The sequence below is a fragment of the Podarcis vaucheri genome, assembly GCF_965113315.1.
Source record: "Podarcis vaucheri genome assembly, chromosome: 2".
In the NCBI taxonomy this organism is placed as follows: Eukaryota; Metazoa; Chordata; class Lepidosauria; order Squamata; family Lacertidae; genus Podarcis; species Podarcis vaucheri.
In genome coordinates this window covers 68,139,900-68,152,092 of record NC_138760.1, presented here as the reverse complement: position 1 = coordinate 68,152,092, position 12,193 = coordinate 68,139,900, and the positions used below count along the sequence as shown (strand labels likewise).

Genomic DNA, 12,193 nt, shown 5'->3' with positions numbered 1-12,193 from the left:
TGAATTATTTTGGCATGTCGCTTTCCTCCCCCACCCCCAATCAACCAGAACTATTGTTATTTCCTTCCATATACAAAACCAAGCCCCTCTCATCTTCCATGTCCCTTTTGCCTTAGATTACTAATTTCTGCTCCAGTACTGAATGTTCTCTTTCCCCACGATTCTTGGTCCATCTTTGGCTTGTCTCCTCTCTCTGGAAGCTCCTTGGGGCACAGGCCTTGTGTTCTTGAAGTCTTTGCGAAACTCGGCGTATGTGTGCATGTGTATGTGAGTAGAACATTCTTTACCCCAGGCCAAAGGTCCTTTGCAGATATGTTTCCCTTTCCTTTTCCATTCTCTTTTTGGCCCTCTTCCACATCTGAGCATTGGCAGATATACTTTTTCTGAACAAAGGGATATATTTTTTGTTTAATTGGACACATAAAAATATCTGAAGGGCTGCACATGGTCTGAGAAATGAATCTGCTGCCACTTTTTGGGAGCCTGAAGATCTTGGCTTGAGAGATTAGAATGACTCTGTTTTTAATCTATGAAAAATCCTAAGAAAGTGCTGCACAGGCCTATCTCTGACCCTGTTGCCTTCCTCTCTCTCTCCCTCTTTCTCTCTGTTGTCAGGTTGTTGCTGAAACCCTGGTGAGTGCCTGCCATTTTTGTTGTTTGACATTTGTTCAGGACTCATGGGGTGGACTCACACAACAGTGCCTTCCAAATCACAGGGAGGTTTTTTACAGTGACCACTTGTGCACTGTCAAAAATGAGGACGTGACTTCGCACAAAACGTGCATTTGGTAATTTATACGTACATATAGATGCAAAATTGCTGAAGATTTAAATAGAAGTGCAATACATCTCGCCATAGTGGGAAGACTGTGGCCAAGTGAGCTTTGTGCAGACTCACATTGCTGTCCAGCTGCTAACGGCTGATGGGCAGCTTCAAGGCTCCTCCTGTTTTCCTTTTTTGGGCTCTTTACCTTTTAAAGTAGGCTTGCGTTGGACAGCTCTTAAAACAGCAAACTGTCCTTTGACAGCCCTTCAAAGGGAGGAATGTCTTCTGCTTAGAGTTGGGCACATGGCCACTCAGAGGTTTGCCAAACCCATCTTAGCCCATATCTCGCTGGCTGTTGGGCCTGCCCTACTGCCTGTATTCATCTGGCTCTCCAACCAAAGATAACTTGAAAACATTCCCTTACAGTAGTGGGGGAGGATAAATTATAAAAAATCTACTGTTGGCTTGTTTAGGCATGACTTCTCGCCTGCAAAACTGGGAAGGCAAGGGAGGGGGAAATGCTTCTTAAAGTACCCGGAGAGGAGCAGAGAATGTCAAAAGTTTGCATAATAACTAATTAACTGCACAGGGAGGACAATTAAAAGCAATTGGGAAATTGTTAGTGACCTGCTAAGTGTTCCAAAACATAAGAGTGCCATTAGATGTGCTGTACATTTCTCACTACATATGAAACACATGGGAAGATGAATTGTCATTGCATTGTTGCATGTATTTATTGTCAAAAGGCAGTTTCATGCAACCTTTTTTGGTGCTTGGGAAGAAATGGTTGCTATTTCTGTGTGTTAATGTCCCACAGGTGACGATGCAAAATATGACCTCCTTTTTTACCTGTTGTGGCAAAATTTTAAAAAACCAGCTGAGTTGTCTGTTTAGGGGTAGGAAAAGATGTTAGAGTTACATATAGCCTTGAGGTGTTCATAAGCTTCTCAAGGGTCTTCTGTTATAGACCCATTAGGCCAGGAGTGGGGAACTGGATCTGTCTGGCTTGTCACATCTCCCTCACCACATCAGGCCAAGTTTGACAAGTCAGTTACCTGACATCATTGCCCCATGTGGGCAAAGGCACACAAACCCCCAACAAAAAGTGGATTGTCAAGGCTTGCAAAGTGCCCTGCATGGGACTTTTCAGGTATTCCGATCGACTACAGTCCCCCCTTTAGCCCACCTGCATCTTTTTATCTTCCCCACACTTGATGTCCTATATGTCTCCTTGTGTAGGACCAATATGTGGCTTAACCAAAACAGCCTTGCAGGCCAAATGGAGAGGCCTGTCAGAGCCCTAATGATTAGGGAGTGTCTCTCAGTTATAGTCACATGGAACCTTTTTGAGCCTGATGGTGATCTCTCACTGGATCAGCTCAAATGGCAATATGTTTAGTACACTTGGAGAGAGAATCCTACTTGGGCAGACTTCTACTTGTTGCCAGCCTTCTCATAATAGTCACAGAAGCTTTTGCTGAGCTGCTTTCACAATCTTTGCTGCCATATTAATGGAGGAATACACAGCAACCTTCTTACAGGAATGCACTAGTATATAGGCTCTCAGGAATCAAAAGGAAAATATTTCACTAGCCTGTATCCTTTGCTGTTCTTCCCCATCCCTTCAATCTTCTTTGGTTTCGCAGAAATTGTCTGATGTTTCCGGTGATGATTCGACATCCCTGGAGACACGCTTCATGACCGTCTTGTGTACGCAGAGCTACCCCCAGCTCCGGAGAGGTAAATAGGGAGGGAGTGGTGTGTTTGTTGAATGTTGTGGAGCCCGTGCCTAGATGCAGACTCATTGACCTGACCTTTCTCAGGCCGTGTTATTGTAGTTTGGAAAAGGGCAACTATTACCTCCTCAGGGGCTTTGAAGGAAAGAGGCTGCTGATGCAATTGTTGTGCTACAAAAAAGAAAGAAATTCTCCTTTAGCTCAAGAACACCTGCTCCTCTGATGGAATTCAGGGTTAGGAGGTTTGTTTCACTAACTGTACTTTTCTGTAGAACATCTTGATATTTGATACTTCCCTGTGGCAGCACCTAATCGCCCTTGAACATACTTGACCTTGCCTAACACACTGTAGAAGTGGACTAAGGGCATAGCAGTTTTATGAGCCTGCTGTTGCCAGTCCCATTCCTCACTGAGGACAGTTGGCTTGTTCCCTAGCTTAGCTTTTAGGTCATTCCAAAGCCGTAGAGGGTTCTGATTTCTTATTCTCTACCTTCGATCCTTGTAGTCTTCCAGGAGTTCGTTAAGATGACGAACCATGACGTGGCACATGCCATCAACAAGCGGATGTCTGGAGATGTGCGCGACGTCTTTTTAGCCATTGGTGAGTGTCTCTTGCACGGGCATAAAAAAAAGAGGCTTGTGCTTTCCTTGCACATTGAGTGTGGACTTCAGCAAACCTTGCCCTGCCAAACTTGCTCTTGCAATTAGTCCACCTCAACAGTCAACCAAATTTTTATAATATTCCTGAGATGAAGAAAGCTGGCCTTAGTTAAATTTCTGGTGTATTCCACTTGCAAAAAAAAGTGTTGGGTGGTAATTGTAATTTTATGTTGTAAACTGCCCTGAGATCTATAGATATAGGCCGTATACAAATTTAATAAATAAAAATAATAAAAATAAAGTATTTCACAGAATTCAGCTATTCCGGTGAATGGTACAATAGTGCCCCGCAAGACGAATGCCTCGCAAGACGGAAAACCCGCTAGACGAAAGGGTTTTCCGTTTTGGAGGTGCTTCGCAAAACGAATTTCCTATGGGCTTGCTTCGCAAGACGAAAATGTCTTGCGAGTTCCTGCGGGGGTTTTTTCCTCCCCCCCCCCTTTTCCCCAAGCCGCTAAGCTGCTTATCAGCTGATCCTAAGCCGCTAAGCCGCTTAACAGCTGATCCACTAAGCCGCTTAACAGCTGATCCGCTAAGCCGCTAATAGCGCTAAGCCGCTAATGGGCTTGCTTTGCAAGACGAAAAAACCGCAAGACGAAGAGACTCGCGGAACGGATTCTTTTTGTCTTGCGAGGCACCACTGTATTAATGTCTAAGAGAGGCTATATGGGCGACCTATTATGTATCCAGTGGGGACTTAGCTGTTAGCCTGTTGGGGAAGGAGTGGTAGGTGGAATGCCTCCTAACCAGCTGAAATCTTACGTTGGCGCACTATGCACCTTTCCCAACATTTGTCTGCATGTTTTCTGTCTTTATTTGTACAGCTTTGAGAGCTAGAAACTTGCTCTTGGTGATTGCTGTGCAGATTTCAAACACCTTCGGCTGAGACTTGGCTGTTAGATAGAATCAATGAATAGGATCTCACTGACACCATAACCCTTGGCATGGCTCAGCAGTATGTCATATAGGTCTTAGAGGTTTCAAGCACTATCTCTCTTTATCAGTGACTTTCTGCTTGGTTGCAGTATATTGATTCTCTCAGGCTGGCTGACCTGCCTGCTATCTTGTTCTCCTGAACGGACTTTTAAAAATGTACCTTCACCAAGACTAACAGGAAATGGCTGCCACCCGCTGCGAGCTTTGCCACCACTGAGCTCGAATGTGGCTTCTTCAATGGCTGCTTCTCTAGTAATCTTGTAGCATGTCAGTGGGCCTGTTGAATTCACTGCAGACCCAGAGAGCCCCTCCAGTGGTGTCCAGAGAAGGACGCTGGATAGACAAGAAGCCTGGAGAACAGTCACGAGAGAAGCAACGCCTGCTGGATGCATTGCCCCTTGCTGCATAGTTAAAACATTTTGCAACATCCTTGCACACTTAAATTTTGCAATTCCCTCACAGAGCAGAAAGTGGCTACCCAACCATCCATATGGCTTTCCTCCTCCTGCAAACAACAGAATCGTGCAGTTTTTCAAAAAATATCTATGGTTTTTTTATTTAATGGAGATGAGGCAACCACACTATACATTTAGAGCCCTCTGCTTGCAAACCCGGGCTCTAGAAACCTACATCCATCTGTGATTGACCCAGACAGCAAACATGAACCATTTCTCCCACCCTGTCAACCGATTTTGGACATTCAATACAGTAATTGGGGGGGGGGTGTGCTTTCCAAAAGCTGTCTTTTCCTCTCCACTCCTTTCTTTCTACACCCAAACTTAAAATGCAAAACTGTAGCTCTTTAAAAACATGGGTGTGGGGGTTGACTGAGATGGGGCTTCCTGTACAATGTTTTCATGTTGCACTGCTCTTTCTTTCAAGTGCGGAGTGTCAAGAACAAGCAAGCTTTCTTTGCTGACAAGCTATACAAGTCCATGAAGGTAAAAACTACATTCCCTTTGCTGTTTTGACTCTCACCAGGGAAGGGAAGGCTAGATCAGTAGCTTTTCAATTATGATAATAATCATCTGATTGCAAAGTAGGAGCTTGGGGTGGTTTCCTGAACAGGTCTGCATTTGAGAAGGCCAGGGATGGCTAATTCCTGCTTGTGATTCACTGAAACAACCAGGAGGCCCCTTCAGCAAATAGTGTGTTGCTTGAGTGAAGGGAGTCAATTTGGAGAATTTGTCAGTGAAACAGATGCAGCAGTGAGAGTCACAGTGCTCAAAGCTTGCATCATTCTCCCATTTCAAATATAGAGCTTTGCTCTAAAGAGGTTGAGTGGGGTGGCAGCAACAACTGAGTGAACCAGCTACCTGGTATGTGCCCAGCACCAGCTCATCTCTCAATGCTGATGTGCATTAGCAGAACAGATCATGAAGCTCCCATTCTACCATCTGCCAAGTATCACTGTAAACAAAAGCACTCTGCCTCTGGTTGATAGAGCTTGTTGCCACCTTTTCAAAATATTTTGCTGATAGCAATGTGCGGGAAAGTCCCCTCACTTCCTGCCCTTGCTCTCTCTTTAAAAAAATTAATTCATTCTCACTGGTTTTTTGATCTCCCAAGGGTGCTGGCACAGACGACCGAACTCTTATCAGGATTATTGTCTCAAGGAGTGAAATTGATCTGCTCAACATCCGGCGTGAATTTTGGGATATTTATGACAAATCTCTCTATCACATGATCGAGGTAATGAGAGGTTCTGGCTTTTGCCAGCACAAATGTGCCTGTTTGTGTGCAGTGAGCTGTGCTGACCTTTATGATTTGTTTCATGTACATCTTTGATTGGTTGTACTCACAGCAGCCTGTTCATACCAGGTGAATGTTCCACCCAAGCATAGGTGGCAAAAAGAATGTGCAGTCATAGTAAGACTACTTCACACCATTAGAATTTCCTCCATAGAGATGTGTCTTCCTGTAAGAACAACCGTAGACTAAAATTTGACGCGTATGGGCATATGTGCTTTACCACGATAGCATCTAATCAGACAGCTGCTATGAGTAGCAGGTGCCTGATCAATGTACTTGTACACTTCCAAAATTACCTGGGCTTTTTCCTAGACAGAGAATGAGCAAAACTGTAACCTTCAAAAGCAGCCCTTCAGGTTTCTTTGAAGAATAACTCATCAGCAAACGACACTAAGGAGATGCTAAAGGAAATATAACATCCACATTAAGAAATGATAGCATTTTATTCTATCTTAATAGTTACGGCTTATGCTAAAGAGTCCTAGTAGTTTGAGGCTTCTCCGGCACAAAGTAATGATAGTTAAATCCATTTAAAGGCCGCAGTGTAGATACATCAAAAGACACATGTTGGAATTGCCTTAAAAAGATCATTTTTTAAGTTTCTATATCCTCCGATTTACCAGTGAGGCTGATCACTTGTAGGCATTTCTGGTTTTCATTTTGTCTTCCTTTCTTTTAGAAGGACACCTCTGGAGATTACCGCAAAGCCTTGCTAACCATTTGTGGGGAAGAAAAGTAACCAGCAGGTGACTCTTGTGGAAGCTCGTCCTCATGTCTGTGCCGGCGTCACTCACATATGTGTAGCCTAGATATATCACTGTTGCTTTTAGAAGCATCAGGGGATGTTTTGGATCCACTGAGAAGATTCACATTGGCTGGGAGGGGGGGAAGATATTGCAGAAGAGCTTAACACTGCAAACAACAAAGACCACGGGGGATTGCTCAGTCCAGTGGGTGGGGGAGTTGTCTAAACTGGTGCAAAACTAAGTAATGTACACAAGTCCAATGAAGTAGCACTGTTATAGGTATTTTAAACAAAAGAAATAAAATGTTACATGTTGCTGGCCACCGGAAGGCTCTGGTCTGCTTTTTCCCTCTTCTGTTGTAAGAAGAGAACATGTAAACAAGAGACACTGATTCTCAGTAAGGTGCTGGGCGTGCAAAAAGCTCTCACTCACATAGTTCCTATGTAGCAGTTCACAACTGTGTAGTCACAAGTGGTGACCCTCTCTTGAGTTAGGCAGCTGCCTGACACAACACAAAATGAATGATATTTGGGGTCTAGTTTCCTTACACTGGACTTCAGAGAAACTTGAAGGCAATATGGCTCTTCTCTGCTTTTGAGTCTCCAAAGCTTAGTGTTACAGATAGGTAGCCGTGTTGGTCTGCCATAGTCAAAATAAAAAAATTCCTTCCAGTAGCACCTTAAAGACCAACTAAGTTAGTTCTTGGTATGAGCTTTCGTGTGCATGCACACTTCTTCAGATACACTGAAACAGAAGTTGCCAGATCCTTCTGTATAGTGAGAAGGTGGGGAGGGGTATTACTCAGAAGGGTGGTGGGAATGGGAGATTGGCAGAGTCGTCAACAGGCTCATCTCAGCTATCTGCCAATCTCCCATTCCCACCACCCTTCTGAGTAATACCCCTCCCCACCTTCTCACTATATAGAAGGATCTGGCAACTTCTGTTTCAGTGTATCTGAAGAAGTGTGCATGCACACGAAAGCTCATACCAAAAGCTTAGTGTGGCAGAGATGAGACCTGACCTGTCTCTCAAGCCTGGAGAAGAGAAGAGCTCTGCCCCCATCAGCTTGCAATGAGCCAGTTGGTATGTTTCAGTTTCTCGTTTTTTCATTCTTTCTCCACATTTCCACATCACTTTTTTTTAAAAAAATCACAAAGTCCTCATGAAAATTGATCAGCATCTTTGTGAGAATTAAGAAGACTTGATTATTATTGTTATTTTTAGTGCCTCTCCAGTTAGATTTTGTGTGTCAGGTAGGGCCGGGGAATAATAGTGACAGACCCTCACAGAACTGTCGTCATAAATAAGAACTCTATATTTTACACACCCACATTTAAATGGTTGCTTTTAATGAGGCCGTTCTAAGCACCAGTAAACATATTTTGCTTGTGTGATTTCAGTTCCCTCAAGCAATTAGCTGGCAGGAGTCTCATTTACCAACAAGATAAGCATGATATTCAAGTTACTTGATAAAACAGCAAATGTACAGGAGCTTTCCAAAGCTAGGAAGAGTCAACAAAGAGGCTTGTAAGTGGCTTGCTGATTGTTTTATTTGTTCTGGCCTGAGGCCCAGCTGTAGAATCACTCACAACATGACCTCAGTTTCCACCAGAAACCATAAGCTTCAAATATTTGTTCTTGCACATGAGGATTTTCCCCAAGCTGCATGCATAATAATATATTCAGCTCATCCTTATCCATTTCTGGTTTTCATTTGGGCAGAAGGCTTTAGAAAAGTTACTTATGACCACGTGAAGGCCCAATGTGGAAGACTTTTGTTTGTGAAGGCCTCTAAATCTGCAAGAACAACGGGGGGGGGGGGTCACAGGCCTCTCACTGAACTAAGGGGGCTTGAAGCATGGGCCAAGATGGTCTCTCGCTCACTTCTTCCTAGACTAAGGTGGTCCAGAAAGGGGACCATACACCACTCTCCTCCCAAACGCCACTCCCTCCCCCATTTTATCCTCACAGCAACTCTTTGAGGTGGGTTACGCTGAAAGACCATGACTGGCTCACAGTCAACAACTTAGCTCAGTGGCAGTGGGGAGATTTGAACCTGGGTCTCCCTAGCCCAAGTTTGATGCACCTAACTTAAGAGACACATGGTGCTGAATTTGTGGGGAGTTAAAAATGTTTAGTCATTTTGATACATCCATCTTGCTGTCAAATAAAAGGTTTGTTCCAATTGTCTGTTCCCACACAGCTTTTCTCCCTCAGCTAAGCTCCGATATGAGAAGGGTCTTGCGTAGGAGAGAAATAACAGCAAGGGGCTACAGAGGGAAGATAACGAATGGGGAAGGGTCTGCATTCCTCACCCACGTGCCCCTCACCTCTATAATTGGGCCCTTTCTATATTATTTCACATGGATCTGCTGCCGGACCCTTCGCTCTCATTGGAAGCAGTTGTCATTGATGTCAAAAGTGACAACTGGGGTTATTGCTCATGACTTCCCCAAATTGGGATCTGCCCATGGCTTTCTCAGCAGTGGCCCTGTTGCTTTGGAGGTACAGTCTCCAACCCTTGCAAAGTTGAATAGGACTTTTAAGACTACCTCCTTTCAGTGCCTGGGTTTTCAGGTTGCTCTGTTGCCTTATTAATTAGATTATGCAATGGTTTTTATTTTATTTTTAAAAAATGTAAAAATATGGAGAATATTTCTCGGGAAGCGGGGTATACATTTATTAAATAAACTTTTCAAATCCGTTGTTCTCAGAATGGACCGTTTCCTGCAACAAGGGGCCCCACAGTCATCCATGAGGAATAAAGGCCTCTCCCACTCACTCAGTCAAAGCACGTTTGAATCCAAAGATGTTTAAATATGGAAACTAATTTCTTGCAACATACTGGGAAGGACCACCTAACAGCTGCATATATAACTGCTTTAGGTACCACATCTGAGCTGTAGGTTGCCAGCTGGCCGTCTCTGGGTTAGAAATGGAGCAATTTTTTTTCCTACCCCCATCCCTATCAAATATGAATTGAGGTGTGGTGAAAACATGTTGCTCCTAAGGAATGTTTTGGAAAGGGTTGTGTGTGCAAGAAAAGCAAAGCTGACAATCCACATTTGAACATTCAAAGGGCCCTGCCCTGAAGAAAATATCAATGCTCCCCTATAGTGAGGTACCAGTTCCTCTTTCCTGGTTGTACCTCTAGTCCCTTCTTTTCCCCAACTCCTACCTCTGCTAAGGGCTGTGCTGTGTTGAAGTGACACAACAGGAAATAATGTGTTAGTGTTTAGGAGAAATGAGGACAGCAAATAATGCATTTTAAGGAAGGCAAGGGAAAACTGAAGTCATGAGAAAAACAATACCCTAAATAGTTCCCACAGGAAAAACCACCGTTGCTAAAGGTTAGAGGTTCACAATCGCATTCAGCTGCGTTGCATGTCCTCATTTCAAATTGGGCAGCCCAGAGAAAACTTCCAGGAAATGCTAAATTATTATTTGTGTGTTACAACATTGAAAACAAAACAAAAAACCTCCACCAACTATAATTCTTCTCGTCATGCTGCATCCAGATGTCTGGAGCATATCCTCCCTGATTCAGCAGGCAACAATACTTCACATCAGTTTTGCCACTAGCAGACTCTAGAATGAATGTTTGCTATGGGGCAGGAATGGGGAAGCTGCCGCCCTCCATATGGTGTTGGACAACAACTCCACCCCACCCCCTGCCACCCATAGGGCAAGTTTGCTGGGATTGGAAACTGATTTACCAGAGGAAGAAATAGCTGGAACCAGTGCTCCCCCCCCAAAAAAAAAAATGTTTAGGGGTACTCTCATTTTCCTACTCATATTGAAATACTGCCCCTCAATGAGGCCAAACTTAGATTCACAAAATGTTTAGGGGTATGAGTCCCTCCAGAAAAAAATGCACTGGGCCTGGAACATAGGTAAACCAGTGACAATCTTGGAACTTGGGTGTTGCAAAAGCACTTCCGAGGTTGCAGGATACAGCATATCCTTTTAAGTATATGCTAGTCATGCCTTCTGGTTTCTCTTCCTCCTCACCTGTCTTGAGTTTTGCCATCATCTGTATCAATCTGTAAATATCAGCTCTGATGAGAAAAACTTGGGAGTTATCTTAGCATCTTCTTATTTGATGAGAGCAAACGAAACATATAATCCTTGCAAGATAACGTCATCTTTGCACAGGAGCCGAAACGTAGCAAAGAGCTGCTGGGTAACATATGCATTGTTTTGGAATCTTACTACAAGAGTTGTCACCTAGTCATGCCGGGGGTGGGGGGGGTTCAAATGCTATTTTTAAGGTGTTCAAGACACATATCTTGCCTGTAGGGTTTTACTATGTATGAACCTGCTCACCTTGGCAAACGCATTCCAGCCACTGAATATACCTGCTCAGCCCAGAGGGTTTCATCTTTCATGCCTTGATGATACCAAGCATTAGGTCACAAAGAAGCCAGATTCTGAAGGTGTGCGAGCTGAGCCATATTAGCAAGTTGAATTCGATTAGAAAGAAAGAGATTGTCAGGAGGCAGCATGTTCTAGCTAATAAGTATTTAGGCGGCATGGGGGAGAAGATAGGGCTCCTGTGCCTTTAATGCTTCTGTAGAAGAAATGGGAACTTCATCTGGGGTTGCTCCCATGACAAATAGCACTGGCTGAAATTCTGTCTCCTGTACAGCTGTTCAAGGTCCTTCTCCATTCCTTTTACCTGGCCCCTCTAATAATGGCTGCTGCATGCACACCCTACATTTAAAGTATCGTGATTCCTCCAAAGAAGCTTGAGATTCACACCGTAAGGCACAAATAAAAATTATAAAAAATCCTTCTGAAAATCTACTTTGGATGCTAAAAATGACTTTTAATTTATCTACAGGGTGGTGCAATACCCAAGCCAATAGACTTTTTGTTACATGGATTAATTTAAGAAGTCCAGAAAACACACTTTTTAAAAAGAAGATCTATGTAGGCCCAAACCTTCTTTTCTGGTTAATTTGAATTCTGTCATGTCATGAACCACATCCCAAGATTCCTAGGTGCATCAGGAAGCACCCATAGAGTCATAGAATAGTTGAGCTGGAAGAGACCACAAGGATCATCTAGTTCAAACCTCTAAAATGCAGGAATCTTTCACCCATTTTGCACACAAAACAGGCGTGCTCAATTGTCTTGCCATGCACTGCTTGTGGGTCATCATCTGCAAGCCTTTCAGGCCTATACCATGCAGATTGATAAACATTTTAATAGGCCCTAAATCAGGGGTGTAGAACCTCCCCACATCCTGTCCTAATAAATACAATAAAAAGAAGGTGAGAGGCAAAGCCAGTGAGGGATGGGGCCTGGGGACAGAAGGCATGGCTGGGGGAAGTCATGGTGGGCCAAATCTGACCCCCATCCATTAAGTTCCATACCCCTTCCTTAAGTTGAGCATGGGGTGTCATCAGTAACTAATCCTGTGCAATTTAAAAAAACAAAAAGCAGCATGATACTATAGGGAGACATTGCAATAGAGAGCTGGCTTATACTGAATCAGGCTATTGCTATCTGCTCCAGTTGGCAATAATTCCATGAGCTATTTGGCAGATAGATGCCTTGTCCAGTTCTGCTGTCTGAAACACTTTTACCCGGAA

The 12,193-nt window shown here is 43.7% G+C and overlaps 1 protein-coding gene across 1 annotated transcript in view; it reads left to right on the top strand.

Annotated features, from left to right (window-relative positions):
* The window catches only part of ANXA6 (annexin A6), a 28,118-nt gene extending 21,200 nt beyond the window's left edge, over positions 1-6,918 (top strand). Inside the window, exons 16-21 of the mRNA XM_082213292.1 lie at positions 616-633; positions 2,413-2,506; positions 3,008-3,103; positions 4,981-5,039; positions 5,668-5,790; positions 6,530-6,918. Of these exons, the coding sequence (XP_082069418.1) occupies positions 616-633; positions 2,413-2,506; positions 3,008-3,103; positions 4,981-5,039; positions 5,668-5,790; positions 6,530-6,589 (450 nt within the window). The 3' untranslated portion in view covers positions 6,590-6,918. The remainder of the gene's footprint in view (positions 1-615; positions 634-2,412; positions 2,507-3,007; positions 3,104-4,980; positions 5,040-5,667; positions 5,791-6,529) is intronic.
* Positions 6,919-12,193: the final 5,275 nt, after the last annotated feature.